Raw genomic sequence first — 16127 nt, forward strand, 5'->3', positions numbered from 1 at the left:
GAGCCACAACTACTGAACCCGTGTGCCACAACTACCGAAGCCCGTGCACCTAAAGCCCATGCTCTGCAACGAGAAGCCACAGCAAGAAGCCCGCGCACCACAACGAAGAGTAGCCACCACTAGCTGCATCTAGAGAAAAGCCCGCATGCAGCAATGAAGACCCAATGCAGCCAAAAATAAATAAAATAAAAATTTTAAATCACTTTACTAATTTACAGCAATTAGGAAATTAAAATTGTGCAAATGTTTTAAAGTTTAGGATTTGATTTGGCAGCCTTGGCAATATTATTTTAGTATTTGCTATTATTTCCCACTTAAGCTAACCCTGGTTAGCCTAATTCATTTGAATGATTTCCTCTTTCAGAAGGAAACTTGTATTAGTTTCCTAGGACCATAGTAACAAAGTACCAGAAACTGGGTGGCTTAAAACAACAGAAATACAGTCTCTCACAGTTCTAGAGGCTGGAAAACCAAAACCAAGGTGTTGGCAGGGCCATGATCTTTCTGCACATTCTAGGCAAGAATCTTTCTTTCCTTGCCTCTTCCTAGCTTCTGGTGGCTCTGGCAATCGTCATCTTGTAGCTGCAGTACTCCAATATGCCTCCATTGTCACATGGACTTTTACCCCATGTATCTATCTGTGTGCCCTCTCCTCTGATAAGCATATCAGTTATTGCATTTAGAACCCACCCTAATCCAATATGACCTCATCTAAACTAACTACACCTGCAAAGTTCCTATTTCCAATTAAGGTCACATCCTGAGGTTCCAGGTGGATGTGAATTTTGGGGGGACACTATATAACTCACTATAAGACTAAAAATAATTTAGTCCACAACCTCTTAAAAGTGTAAATTAGCACATTTTGGAGGGCCTATTTTAATTTATTAATATTGTAACTGTATAACCTCTGTGGTAAGCAACCTTAATTGTATGACTCTCCTACAGAACTGTGTTGACAAATTACCCAGGGATGTTCATAGTAACACTTTTTTTGTAACAGTGACAAACGGGAACAACCTAAATGCCCATCAATTAGGGACTGGTTAACTAAGTTATCGTACATCCATGCCATGTATACTCTGTAGCCTTTAAAAAGAATGAGGTAGATCTGAGTGACAGACATGGAAGACATCCAAGATGGATTAAGTGAAAATACAAGTCAGTGCACAGTGTTTAATATGTTTCCACTTATGTAATAAACTTCTACAAATTAAACAATCCTACATTTATTTTATGTTTTAACGGATGACTATCTTTCAAAAGCACTTCACTAAACACAAAAGGTACTTATTGTTCTCCTTCAATTCTTCTGAATCCCACTTCATCCTTTTATTAGTCTGCTTGGGCTACCATAACAAAACACCACAGACTGAGTGGCTTTAACAACAGAAATTTAGTTTTTCACAGTTCTGGAGACAGGGAGGTCCAAGATCAAGGTGCTGCCTGATTCAGCTCCTGGTGAGACCTCTCTTTCTGGCTGTAGACAGCCACCTTCTCATTGTGTCCTCACATGGCAGAGTGACACAGCAAGTTCTCTTGTGTCTCTTCTTATAAGGACACCAATCCCAGTATGAGGGCCCTACCTTCATGACCTCATCTAACCCTAATTACCCCCCAGAGGCCCATCTCCAAATACATTGCGGGTTAGGGCTTCAACATATGAATTCTGCGAGGACAATCCTCCTTATAAAAAACTCAGGCTATAAAACAATGCTTTATAACGGAACCAATCGAGGCTTTTTAATATTAGCACGTAAGAAAAAATGCCACAAAGGACCTGGATTAGTCATTCAGATCCTTGGTGTAGAGACAGTTTAGCCCACCTCCAAGACAGCTGAAATTAATCACTAGCATGAATCCCGAGTAACTAAGTTTGAAGAAACATGTTAGGCTATCTGTGATGTATCATTATGACTTATGCTATGGTTGTCATTCTTAGCTTTCAATGGGATCTGTGGGAATGGCAATCCTCCCAGCTTCCTAAGCAAGTGCTGGAGGTAAGTGCTATAATGGGAACCTGTGAACTGCAGGTAAAATGTGAATTGCACAACAGTCTTCCTGAAATTAAAAAAAGGTAATTGCTAATGAAGAATGGTACTACTAACCAACATCTTTTCCCAGCACTATATTAGTTCATGTCACTGCTGACAGGAGCATTTCATGACACTGCAGAGCCATGAACCAGAAATTGAAAAATCTGTAATCTGCATAGAAATGGTGCAGATACCCAAGAGCTAGCAAGGTACGATCTTACTAAAAAAAAAAAAATTTTTTTTTCTTTTTTCACTAAAGAGGTTTGAAAATGCAAACAGACAAAACAGAGGAAAACGTTTCCTCTTGTTAAAACCCCATTACTGACATGGAATAAACTGCATCATGAATGGTGCAATAGGAAGGTGTTCCTTTTCAGAAGGCAATAATGATAGTAGAGTTAAATAACACAAATAAATGGAGATTGCAACAGAAGTCCATTTTATTTAAGCTGCCAAAAGGATTAGGAGCTTTTAGAGCACACTGGGGAAACTGGTTGGATGGCTGAGGATAGCCGAATAGATTTATTATAGGGACATTGTAAAATGGCAGAGACCAAAAACTTAAGACATAGCTGTAAAGCTTTTTTTTCCTTTAAAGGGATCCATTCTCGCAAATCTGGTTGTGTGAAACAGAAATTTCTTTGTTCAAGTTTCAATCCAAATGCAACTGCTCTGAAGAGAATGGCATGAAGTATTAGAAATAGTCAGCTTCTCAGACTCCTAAAGAGGTTGGGGGGTGGGGTGGCAGGGGCGGGGAAGATATTTACAAAAACAAATACCAAAACTGCGCAGGTGGCACAAATTGTAAAAGTCAAACAAGGCAACTCATATGACCTGTGGAATCATGGTTTGCCTTCTCAGTTTCTTTCATTAAAATCATATTTGCTCAAAGCCACAAAGTAAAGGAAGTTTAACATTTATTTTTACAATTTCAGTATTTCTATTATTTTCTAATTCAAGTTTATCCCAGTGGGAGGCATAAAAGGAGGCTCTTAAAAACTAATGATTGGGGCTTCCCTGGTGGCGCAGTGGTTGAGAGTCCGCCTGCCGATGCAGGGGACGCGGGTTCGTGCCCCGGTCTGGGAAGATCCCACGTGCCGCGGAGCGGCTGGGCCCGCGAGCCATGGCCGCTGGGCCTGCGCGTCCGGAGCCTGTCCTCCGCAACGGGAGAGGCCACAACAGTGAGAGGCCCGCGTAACGCATAAAAAAAAAAAAAAAAAAAAAAAAAACTAATGATTGCTTAAATTACTTTGTGTAAATTCATACCTTGTCATTTTAGAGCAACCAAACACTCCATGTCAGTGGTTCTCAGTACTTGCTGCAAAGGAGAATCACCTGGAGAGCCATACAAGAATACTGATGACCTTGCTCCACCCTAAGCAAATGAATTAGAATCTCTGTGGGTGTGGCCAAGGCATCAGTATTTTTTGAGGGCTCCCAAGATGAGTCTCCTTTGAATCCAGGACAGAACCATTCCACTTCTAGGTTTAGAATCATGTCATATTACAATTAATAACATTTATATTTCTCTAAATCCAAAAGTGGTACCCGCATAATGCAGAGAATTACTAAAAGTATGGGAAAGCACAATTTTAAAAAATGATATGAAATCCCATTATTCCTTAATGTGTTTATTCCTTAATGTGTCTTCTTTCTATGAATATACCATATATGAAAGAATAATATGCAAAATATGTATTCCAAAAAAATACATTTTAGAACTAGAAGGTACCCTAAGAAGTTATCTGGTACAAGTCCCTTATTTTATAGATGAAGAAATGTAGGCCAAGAGAGTTCCTACCTCTCTTAGGAGTTCATTTGGAGTCAGGATTAAACTATATGTTTCCCTTTACTTTTCTTACAAAACACATTTTTGTGCAAAAACTTGGATCCTCAAAAGTTTAATTCCAAGAGAAATGCAAATCAAAACTATAATGAGATATCATCTCACACCAGTCAGAATGGCCATCATCAAAAAATCTAGAAACAATGAATGCTGGAGAGGGTGTGGAGAAAAGGGAACACTCTTGCGCTGCTGGTGGGAATGTGAATTGGTTCAGCCACTATGGAGAACAGTATGGAGGTTCCGTAAAAAACTACAAATAGAACTACCATATGACCCAGCAATCCCACTACTGGGCATATACCCTGAGAAAACCAAAATTCAAAAAGAGTCATGTACCAAAATGTTCATTGCAGCTCTATTTACAATAGCCTGGAGATGGAAACAACCTAAGTGCCCATCATCGGATGAATGGATGAAGAAGATGCGGCACATATATACAATGGAATATTACTCAGCCTTAAAAAGAAACAAAATTGAGCTATTTGTAATGAGGTGGATAGACCTAGAGTCTGTCATATAGAGTGAAGTAAGTCAGAAAGAGAAAGACAAATACCGTATGCTAACACATACATATGGAATTTAAGAAAAAAAAATGTCATGAAGAACCTAGGGGTAAGACAGGAATAAAGAAAGACACAGACCTACTGGAGAATGGACTTGAGGATATGGGGAGGGGGAAGGGTGAGCTGTGACAAAGAGAGAGAGAGAGGCATGGACATATATACACTAACAAACGTAAGGTAGATGGCTAGTGGGAAGCAGCCCCATAGCACAGGGCATAGCACAGGGTTATCAGCTCGGTGCTTTGTGACCGCCTGGAGGGGTGGGATAGGGAGGGTGGGAGGGAGGGAGACGCAAGAGGGAAGAGATATGGGAACATATGTATATGTATAACTGATTCACTTTGTTATAAAGCAGAAACTAACACACCATTGTAAAGCAATTATACCCCAATAAAGATGTTAAAAAAACACATTTTTATAGATTTTTAAACCTTAAAAAAAAAGTTTAATTCCAATCTGAATCTCCATTTCCATAAAGGATCTATTATTTCTAATGATATTCTAACAAACTTTAAAAAATATCAGTCAGATCTTTAAAGAGTGCCTTCTTCTTTCTCTTTAATTCTAGCACACATATAGCAAGTTGCCCTCTGTGTTCTATGGAACATTGATTCCACTGGACATTAACAGATGTGATAGAAAAAAAAAAAAGGCTTGTTATTCAGGCAGATTGGGAAACAAAATGAAAGGAGATTATTTACTGAATTATTTCTTGTGGTTTTAATGTTATACCAGTAGCACCGAGAATCTCTGGGATGTATGTGCAGAATACAATATCTCAAGCTTATCTGACCTTGGAACCTTTCCTCAGTTCAGTCTCAACATCTTCACGTTCTCTGGAACACGTTTTTAGCAAATAACACTATGAGGATTCCTAGAACAAAGGAATAAAAGACCTGGAGTACCCTTGCGACCAAAGAAACTTTGTTATAGCTTAAAAAATTTTATAGCAAGTAGGAGAGTACTTTACAAGGGAAGGAATATATGATTTGAATGACAGTGACAGCAACATTGGTTATAAAAGGGAAAAAAACAGTACACAACTTAAAAACCCTATGATAGGTTTAATTATGATATAGGTATACAGTTGAATACAAAACCCGATCACCACGAATAATGTTGGAGATTAATGACATTAAAAAACACGTCATGCGCTTGTGGCGAGCACTCTATTCAACCTCAGAACAAGCCTCGAAAGCAGGTACATAAGTTAAGGTCTGAAACACAAAGAATCTAACTTGCCCAAAATCACGCAAGTAAGTAACGAAGCCAGAATTCAAACGGAGACCGTCTGGATCTTGAGCCCAAGAGCCTTAACATGCCCACTCTGCCTCCTAGGTTTGCTGCGGATCAGGGACACAACTATCTACGTCGCAGGGTTCCTGTGAGAATTAAATGAAATAATAGACATAAAGTTCCTGGTACACGGTGGACATTCAATACCCAGAAGCTACTAAATAACTCGCTCAAGGTCACACAATCCGTGGTGAAGCGAGGATTTAAACAGATTATTTGAATCTTGTGCTCCCGGGAACGGGTAAGAGCTCCAGACGCTTTTCAGGGCTTCAACCCCTAATGGAGAGTCAGTATGGACTTCCCTTTGTCCCATAAAACGCACCTCAGAGGTGAGGGAACACCCTGCAGGCCTTCTTCAGAAAGGAGGGAAGGCGCGGAAGACGCTTTAGGTACCTTTACATTCTTTTTTTCCCCTCCCACCTTCTGTAGCTCCGACCACACCCTTCGGTCAGACGCCTGACAATTTCCGGGACGGAAGTGACGTCTATAGTTACGCGCCGGACGTGGACTTGCAGAGTGAACCCCAGAAGTCGCGGACGCTGTTGGGCTTGAGGCCTGGCTGAGCTTTGGTCGGGAGCTCTGCAGCTTTGGGAGGCGGCCGTTGCCATGACGGCCCAGGGGAGCCTGGTGGCCAACCGAGGCCGGCGCTTCAAGTGGGCGATTGAGCTGAGCGGACCTGGAGGAGGCAGCAGGTGAGGTGCCTGGGCAAAGTTCGACATCAGAGCTCCCACCCCAGCACTACCCCAGAGGAATAGGACCTGAACCCTCAGGCCCAACTCCCTGAAAAGGATGGGTGGCCCAGAATCGACTCCTGGGGAGCTAGCGGCTTCTCTGCCACAGAGGTTTCTATGACCAAAGGATGCTTATTTCATTCCTCCCTACAGGCAACGGTCTGACGAACCCACGAGAGGGCTGGTCTAATCTGGGTAGATGCATGTGAGGATCTTTATTCCTGTGATTCGAACGGGAAATGTGGAATGTGAAGTGTGGAAGGCTGCAACCTTAGTTTCTTGGTTTTGGTCTCTAGGAGCCGAAGTGACCGGGGCGGTGGCCAGGGAGACTCGCTGTACCCAGTTGGTTACTTGGACAAGCAAGTGCCTGATACCAGCGTGCAAGAGACAGACCGGATCCTAGTGGAGAAGGTACAGAGGTATAGATGTCACTATAGTCCTTGGGCCAGTCCTGACCTACACACCCACCCTCTCCCACGCAGCACATGAATGTCTTACTGTAGATGGCCCTTATCCCGAATATTTGATAGCTAAACCGCTTGAGATTAGTGTTACATTAGTTGACATATCAGATCCAAAAGTGCTCAATAATTGTAAAAATAAAAGACGTTTGAACATAAGATATAAGGAAGTAGGTTGAAAATTAGCTACTGGTAGCAATGCGTTCCAGTTCAAGTCATCTTTTTCTACTGGAGTTCCCTTATACCACACAACCAACCAACACAACAGCCGTTGCTTTTACCTTCAGAATAGATTCAAAATCTTAATTCTTATTGCTGTAATCTATCATCCTGGTCTAAGCCACTTCATCTTCTACCATTTTCCCCTTTGTGCACTCCTATAGTCAGAACGGCCTCCTTGCTGCTCCTTAAATATGCCAGGCAAGCTTCTATTTCAGGCTTTTTGTACTTGTTCTTTCCTTTCCCCCCAGATACCTTTATGATTTGCTGTCTCATCTCCTTTCAGTCTCTCACGTGTTACCTTCTTAGTGAAGTCTACCCTCATGGCACTCCCTATCTTTTCTTACTTTATATTTCTCCATATCATTCATATATATTTCTCCATATCATTCATATATAGTTTACTTATTTTATTATCTCTATTTTCATTCTTGTAAGCTCCCTGAGAGCAAGATTTTGTCTCCCAAGTCCCTCGAACAGTGCCTGGCACTTCCCTCTCAGCCTTAATATTGTTCAATATTAAATGAACTTTGATTCATGAAATGCAGTGATTTTCACAACATGAAAATGACAGAGCTGTTGTCAGTGATTTTCTTGATAAGTGTCCTGTCATTTTTCATCTTGGTACATCAAAGCATAATATGAATAATACATGATAGTAAGATATTACTAAAATGGCGTGATTTTAAAGGCAGATTATTATAAAATATGTATTTTAGAGCAATTCTGTTGTATGGATGATTTGATATTTAAACTCTCAGATAGGGACTTCCCTGGTGGTCCAGTGGTAAAGACTCCATGCTTCCAAAGCAGGGGGCACAGGTTTGATCCCTGGTCAGGGAACTAAGATCCCACATGCTGCTCCGCAGGGCCAGAAAATTTTAAAAAAACAAGAATTCTATAAATAAACTCTCATATAAATGATCTGTGTAAATGACAGATAAGGGAACTGTTTACACATGGCCATTTCTTCCTTTATGTGAATAAACCCAAATGGACAGGGGTATATTATTCTGTTTATATAGATAGATTTACTTTAAATATTTTGTTAAGGATTTTTTTTTTTTGGCTGTGTTGGGTCTTGGTTGCTGTGCACGGGCTTTCTCTAGTTGCAGCGGTGGGGGGGCTACTCTTCATTGTGGCGCGCAGGCATCTCATCATGGTGGCTTCTCTCATTGTGGAGCACAGGCTCTAGGCATGCGGGCTTCAGTAGTTGTGGCACGTGGGCTCAGTAGTTGTGGCTCACGGGCTCTAGAGCACAGGCTCAGTAGTTGTGGCGCACGGGCTTAGTTGTTCTGTGGCATGTGGGATCTTCCCGGACCAGGGCTTGAACCCGTGTCCTCTGCATTGGCAGGTGGATTCTTAACCACTGTGCCACCAGGGAAGCCCCTAGGATTTTTGCATTTAGGTTCATGAGTGATACTGGTCTGTAAACTTTTCTCATAATGTCATTGGCAGGTTTTGGTATTTATGAGGCCCCATATTACAGTAATGAATTCATTTTTTCTTCTCTGAGTTTGTATAAGATTGGCTTTATTTTTTCCTTAAATGTTAAGAATTTGCCAAGGGATACCATTCGGGCTTAATTATAGAGTTTCTTAAAGTTATAAGACTTTAAATTTCCAACTTTTTATGCCATTTAGGTAAGTTGTTATTTTTTCTAGGAATTTAGCCATTTCCCCCAAATTCATGATATTGATCACTTTAATATATGGAAGACCTATAGAGATGTCCCTTTTTTCATTCTTGCTGTTGAATCGTTTGCTTTTTATTCATCAGGCTCACCAGTATTTTCTTAATCTTTTCGAAAAAACCTTTGGCTTTGTTGATTTTAAGAAAATTTCATTAATTTCTGCTCTCATTTTGATTTCTTTCCTTTCCATTTCCTTGGGTTTAATTTATTCTTTTTCTTACTTCTTGAAATAGATGCTTACTTTTATTTAGTCTTCTAATATGTATTTAAGGGTGTAAATTTCTCAAAGCTCTGTGTCCCAGTTTTAATATATGGTATTTGTTATCAGTTAACAATATTTGTTTTCCACTGAAATTTCTTCTTTGATTAGTGGATCATTTAGAGCACATTTTTTCACTCTAACACATAGGGGATTTTCTAGTTATCCTTGTTATTGATTCCTAGCTTAATTGCATTATAATCAAAGAATATGCTTTGTATGATTGGAGTTCTTTGAGTTATTGACACTTTCTCCACAGCTCAGTAAGTTGTCAGTTTTTGTAAATGTCCTATGTGTGTTTGAAAAGAATGTGATTTCTGCACCTGTTGGGTGCAGTGTTCTATTTGTCAATTGGGTTAATAATATCATTCAGATCGTTCATATCTGGATTTGTCTGTTTGTTCTATTAGTTATTGAGGTATGCTAATCTACCACTATGTGGATTTATCTAGTTCTTCAGTTGCAGATGGGCCAGTGATAGATGCAGAAGTTTAAGAACAAAAATAGGGAAATCTTCTCTTTACCACAAGTCCTGGGGAAAAATGGTATTTGGGAAACCCATGGGGAAAAACAGAAATGGTGAAGATGCCTTATCTTTAGAAGAGCAAGCTTCCTGTGGCAAAGTGGGAGAAGGGCAGAGGTGGTGGAATTGAGGAGTCAGCTCACTCAGAAGCACGAAGTCGGGAATTGTGTTCATTTTACTTTAACACCAGTGATATAACGTAGGACTGAGGATAGTGATCAGAGGTTAAAACTGTGTTTGTTTTAGCGCTGCTGGGACATTGCCTTGGGTCCCCTGAAACAGATTCCCATGAACCTCTTCATCATGTACATGGCAGGCAATACTATCTCCATCTTCCCTACTATGATGGTGTGTATGATGGCTTGGCGACCCATTCAGGCACTTATGGCCATTTCAGCCAGTAAGTATTCTTGAAATAATAATCCTCCTTAAGCTTTAAGAATCAAAGGCAAATTCTTCGGCAGAACCCATTACAGGAAGTCTTTGGCACAGCTAGCTCTTGGCTAGTTGCAGTAGGAGTGTGTGCAGGGTGGTGATGGCAGTGGTGGTGGCATGGAGGAGGAAATGGTGCTTGTGGGTTTTTGTTCACCTTTAATGGTTCTATTTGTACTCTTACTATGGGACTGGACTGTCTGTGTTATATATATTAATATATGGCCTGATTCGTATTGAAAAAAGAAGTTTTTTTGGTTTTTGACACTTTCTGTTACCCCAACAGCTTTCAAGATGCTAGAAAGTTCAAGCCAGAAGTTTCTTCAGGGTTTGGTGTATCTCATTGGGAACCTTATGGGTTTGGCATTGGCTGTTTATAAGTGCCAGTCAATGGGACTCTTGCCTACACATGCATCAGATTGGTTAGCCTTCATTGAGCCCCCTGAGGTAAGGCAAAAGGAAAGTTAAATTTGGGGCAGATGTAATGTACAGTAAATAGTTGATCCATTTGATGGTGGGGGATCACAGTTGCTCTTAGAGCTCATTTCTTAAGAAATAAGATCCATTAGGAGTTTGGAAATTGTTATATTTTAAAGATAAAGCAAAGTAGAGCTTATGATTAAAGTATTAAGTACTTGATTCAGGAAGTTATTTCAGTTATTTCTCATTCACCATTAACCTATTCATTTTTTCTTTTTTCAGAGGATGGAGTTCAGTGGAGGAGGACTGCTTTTGTGAACCTGAGAAAGAAGCACGTGGTGCCTATGTATCTGGAGCTCATTTACAGCCGCCTTCATGCCCAGTGGCTCCTCCTCAGCATACCAACCTTTAACATTATCACTCACTGAAAAGGACCAAAAGGTCTCTTTTCTCCATGGTGAAGAGACAAATCCTAGAAAGACAATGTACATATCACTACAAACACACAAAAAAACGATACCACAACTCTTGACTGAAAATAAGGTAGAAAACTTTATTTGTTTCCAGTAGAGAGCAAAACAAATGAAACCATAACTCTGTAAACAAAAGAGTGGTTGCTGATAAATCAAGAGCTACAGCAGCATCTCCTTTTAATAAATTAAATGGTTGAGAACAGTGCTTTAAAAAAAAGTTGCACAAGTTTCCCTTAAATCTATCCTCCTTAATATTTCACTTCTGTCTAACACAAGCTGGGACATAAAAATTCTGTTGGAGATACTAGAGAAATGGGAGAAACTAATGCTGAATTCAGATTATATATGATGAAAAGAAAAATAAACCAGACCCAAAAAGCACATAAAATGCTTACAGTGTAATTGCTACTTTAATATCCACAAAAATGGATTTTTAACATGTTTAGGGAGAATGAGGATTCGCGGGATCTCAGGGGCCACAGGAATCTGAGGCAACGGAAGATACAAAGTAGTGATCTTTCCCCTGCCAAAAGGAACTTGGCACCTGTCAGACAGATGCTGCAACTCAAACTTAAGCTTTTAAGATAGCTATAAAAGGCAGAGGGCCAGCAGTTGGAAAATGAATATTGTCATAACCTGCCCTGGTAAAGTCATAGCTAAGACTTAAAAGCTGGATCTCTTCAAAAGGCAGGAGGCGGTCTTTCCTTTCTCTTCCTGCATGAAACACAAAGCCCCTTCCCCTAAGGTGCATTCTCTCATCAAGTTTTCGGTATTGCTTTATTTGCAGTGATTAAAAGAGACAAGACAGTTTGCAGACAACATAAGCAACACATAGACATGAAATGCTCTAGACAGAGATGAGTTTAAATCTGGCCTAATAACCACTTCCCCATGTAACAGTGATTGTGTTTTAGGGCCTAAAGTAGGGGCTATATTAGTAGCCACTAATTCCATTATCCCTTTAAAGGATTCTTACAGAGCTCCAGCCACAAAAAGCTCTTCTAAAACTAACCTTACTTTCTGTCCATTTGGCCAGAGGTTTTGTGTAAATGTAAAGGAGTTCCTGGGCAAGCTGACCTTTACAGCATGGGTCTTTAATAGCTTGGGTCCTAGGGTACCTGTTCCACTACTGCTGGACTCAACTTAGCAATGGAGTGTTGCAATGAAAGTTGTAAACAATGCTTCTACCCTCTGCAGGAAGCAGCAGAAAAAAAAGACTTAAAAGATCTTGTCTGCCTTGCTACCTGACTGGGCTGGGACACTGAGAGAAGAACAAAGGGAATAAACCAAAATGACTCCGTTTCTTAAGCCATATTGAAGGGTTTTTCTCCTCTGTCCATAAGGGTCAGATGAATAGTCTGCAGACTATGGAGCAAGTCAGCTTGTTCCATATCCTACTGGTAATGAAAGAGTGGTACTATTTATCATTAATAAAATGAAATTCAAAAGCAGACATGAACACAGGCAAGATAGTTTCTTGGAATACCCTATCTATCCTGTACAATAAATGAAGATTTCACATATATGAAATTACCACTCAGTCACACAGGGCAGTTTCCCTATGCTCGAAAAGCAGGTGTTTTGTGATCATTAAGTTAGCAAATAAAAAGCTAAGCTTGCAGAAGCATTTCCTTGACACATTTAGAGCTTTCTGAAAACAAAACTGAAATAGAAGACTGTTACCTTGGATAATCTCTTAGTTCAGATCCAAGTTTCTGCAGTCAAAATGAAGAATAAAATTGAAAGGAAAAAAAAATGCTCATACTTAGTGCTGAGCTGCATGCCCTCAAGTCTTCATTACGGCTGGCTTTGGGAATGAGTCCACAGGTTTCCTAATGAAATAAGTTTCTTGAAATAGGCCAATGCCAATTGCATGCCACTTCAGTGAAGTAGGTAAGAAGAGTAGCAGCAGCTCAGTAACTTTGGCACTATGGAAGGAGTATGGCTATAATGTTCGAATTCCACTGCTGGATTCTCCCTTTGAAGGATAATCCAAAGGTTTTAGCCAAGGATTTTAGCCAGTCTTCCTAGTGTGTGTGTTCTTATGATTTTTGATCTGTGCCTATAACCCAGAGGGCATAAAAGGGAGAAGGAAAGGAGAACCTATTGGTCAATATGCATCATCATCTGCCTTTCTTAAATAACAGCTTATATATTTTGCCCATGTCTCATAGGTAACCACAGGCTGCATGTATGTAAATCTTGATAGCTACCTTTTGGAGTTCGCTTAGTTTGTCCATTTGCAAAGAACCTGAAAGAAATAATTTTTACTCAACCTTTTAAAAAACAGTTTCCATGGTAACAGTGCCTGTATTACAATCCTAACCACAGGATGGGTTTGAGAAATAGCTGAAATATACAACACAGTATGTGTACTTAAACATATTTTGGGGGAATCTTATTTTGGAGGAAGTAGGGGCTGCAGTTTCGTGTTTCCATTTTTATATATTGGTACCCTAATGTAAAATTAGAGTCCTGGAGAGCAGTGGATACACTGACGAAAATTTTCATCTTGGCTTGCCATGGATGTCTCCACAAAGATGTTAGCTCCCCGTGTACTTGGCCATGAATTCTTTAGTATGATGTGGCTGTGTCTGGCTGTTACCCCCATGGTGTCATCATTGAATCATGACTTCTGAGACTCATCTGTAATGTTAGATGTGTACTTGTCTTTTGTCTTCAGTTGAATTTCTAGCATCCCTTTTGCCAATTCATTTTATTGGTTTAGCTTGTTAATTCTAACTTGCCTTTATCTGGTACGGGCATGGCTTGTAGGACTTGAGCGTTGTTCTGAGGTTGAGGGAATATCTGCTTCTTCCTTAAGGACAGCAGGTCATGTGGTAGCAAAGAGCAGATCTGTTTGTACTTTTCTGCACAAGTACTTGAGGCTCAGCTCATTAAGAGTTCAGCGTGATGTACACAGAACGCAGGTCTCTAGTTGATGGGAGTGGTAGTAAAGAGCTGGCACTTCCATGGAGGATGGAAACCTTTCTGGAAAGGTGAGGCCCAGCAGAGTCATTCAGGGGTAGATTATGAATAAATGGTGATCACTTCACTGCCACCACCTCGGACAAGAAGGACTCGCTCTAGTCCTTCAGTGAGCACTTCTAGGAACTCCATGTCTTCAGAATTTGTCAAGGAGACAAATAGGCAGAAGAGCACAATTTAAAACCTGGCCTCATGATAATCTGAGTTTATCTGACTACAAAGCTGCAAAATCAACATGCTTGTTTTAATTATTATATATTCAGAACTGGAGAAGTCTGAACTCTGGATTCAATCAAACTCTGAAGTAATCTGGGGATCTAGCCTCTTTGCATAAATAATACAAGACTCCCATTTGTTAGATTTTTTTTCTAAATGTTATTTTTAAATGGGGGAAACCCAGAAGTAATGTGTTATTACTACATAGCAAATAAGGCAGAAAGAAGAAAAAGCCACAACAGGGCAACTTGTAAGATTCCAGGAGAGAATCCCAGTAATTTCCAAGTGAACCTGCTCAAGTTAGATTTTTTTCTGCCAGTTCCTTTTTCTTTTTTTCTTCAAATATAGTTGATTTACTCTTTGTTTTCTTTTAACCTCTTTTCCTTAATGGTACTGGTGGGAATGGACCAGTCTGTGCCATTGCAGTGCTGAAGGGGTCCCATAAAAACAATCCTGGAATTAGGGTATGAAGAAGAACCTTATCTTTCCCCCTCAGAGGAGATTCCACTTCATCTGCCTCTCCCCTAACTCCATCCAAAAGAGAGAGGCTTTGCAAACTGGGACGAGCCTGGAAAGGAGAAGGGGCTGTGGGTGTTCCATCTCTAGGACTGTCAGAAAGGGTTCTATACACTGAATGTTGAAAGTCATGTTGCAAATATGCCACCTAAAAAGTCTCTTTAGGGTTCAGAGAGAACATCTTATACCCAACTCCCCTGAAGGAGAGTAGTATCACTAAGTAAGGATCCTTGCCTGAGACTTTTAACAGTCTTCCCTCCTCAAGAGAGGAAGTCATAGACAATAACTTTTACAGTTACTTAGTGTCCCATCTAAAACACAGGCTAAGGGCTTCCCTGGTGGCGCAGTGGTTGAGAGTCCGCCTGCCGATGCAGGGGACATGGGTTCGTGCCCCGGTCCGGGAAGATCCCACATGCTGCGGAGTGGCTGGGCCCGTGAGCCATGGCTGCTGAGCCTGTGCGTCTGGAGCCTGTGCTCCACAACGGCAGAGGCCACAACAGTGAGAGGCCCACGTACCGCCAAAAATAAATAAATAAATAAATAAAACACAGGCTAAGATTTTCCCTACTGGAAGTTTTGCTCTTGGAAAGGATACAGTTTTCATCACCCTCAGGGTTTCGGGGTGGCCCTGGCATATTCAACAAAACCAGCTTTGCTTCATGGGACTTGTTAACTATAACCTCATTGAGCTTCACTGCTGTATGCATCCGCCTCACATTGGACTGGTCCCTGGAAGGGAAGCGTGGTGGGGAAGAAACAGGTGGGTTAAGGCAAAGAGAAAACTAGGCATATCGTCAACTTTAAAAAACTTGAGATTTTAGAGATTTTTTGCTTTAACTATGATTGATGTAATGAACAAATGACTGATTGCCTTATAATATTGATATCATGGTTTTCTCATTCTACATTTTCTTGTTTTATACCAGGAACACAGTATGGACAGGAAGAAAGATGGTTAGCTTGTGTACAGTGTTAATTGGTAGCTGATAGGCATAGGCAAACAATAGAAAGATGGCTGGATTTGGGGTGAAATGAAGACTAGATTCTGTCCTGTGTATTCAGGCAGTGCCACACCTGTGGCACTAACTAGGATACTATGTTAAGTGATAAGCTTGTGAGTAGGAAAACTTACGGACGCATGTTAAGTAGGTCCTGGAATCCTTCCATTGACTTGGCCTTTTGCCCCCGGGATGCCATGTACTTGTCTTTCGTCCAGGTCATGTGCACCTTCTCCTGATAGGTCTCTGTCTCTTCATCCTCGTCAGAGCCAATGCTGGTCAATCGTAGCATTGAATTCCGATCTTTTACCAGCTGTGCCTGAGGAAGGCCCAACATAGCTGTGACTCTATACCCAATTTTCTCTCATGCTTCATCTTTAATTATTTTGAAATGTGGTTATAGTGGAATAACCAATAAAGCAGTCAGGAAAGAATCTGTCATGCTGAGAACAATACT

The 16127-nt window shown here is 40.6% G+C and overlaps 2 protein-coding genes across 6 annotated transcripts in view; one reads left to right on the plus strand and one right to left on the minus strand.

Annotated features, from left to right (window-relative positions):
• The first annotated feature begins 6223 nt into the window (after nt 1-6223).
• On the plus strand, nt 6224-11340 carry EMC4 (ER membrane protein complex subunit 4). Of its 2 annotated transcripts, XM_032620977.1 has the most exons (5): nt 6224-6433; nt 6769-6883; nt 9874-10027; nt 10346-10506; nt 10762-11335. In XM_032620977.1, the coding sequence occupies exons 1-5, from the start codon at nt 6348-6350 to the stop codon at nt 10795-10797; spliced, it is 552 nt and encodes a 183-aa protein (XP_032476868.1). In that variant the 5' UTR covers nt 6224-6347; the 3' UTR covers nt 10798-11335. The 2 variants fall into 2 exon arrangements, with proteins under 2 accessions (XP_032476868.1, XP_032476876.1); XM_032620985.1 differs by lacking the exon at nt 10346-10506 and having other exon boundaries at nt 6246-6433; nt 10762-11340.
• Nucleotides 11013-16127, minus strand: part of SLC12A6 (solute carrier family 12 member 6) — an 87725-nt gene continuing 82610 nt past the window's right edge. For all 4 annotated transcript variants that reach the window (XM_032620929.1, XM_032620938.1, XM_032620954.1 and 1 more), the window contains 3 exons: nt 15805-15989; nt 15268-15401; nt 11013-14074 (listed from right to left, as the gene is read on the minus strand). In XM_032620929.1, coding sequence (XP_032476820.1) covers nt 13983-14074; nt 15268-15401; nt 15805-15989 — 411 coding nt within the window. In that variant the 3' untranslated portion in view covers nt 11013-13982. The remainder of the gene's footprint in view (nt 14075-15267; nt 15402-15804; nt 15990-16127) is intronic.

The sequence above is a fragment of the Phocoena sinus genome, chromosome 2 (genome assembly GCF_008692025.1).
Source record: "Phocoena sinus isolate mPhoSin1 chromosome 2, mPhoSin1.pri, whole genome shotgun sequence".
Lineage (NCBI taxonomy): Eukaryota > Metazoa > Chordata > Mammalia > Artiodactyla > Phocoenidae > Phocoena > Phocoena sinus.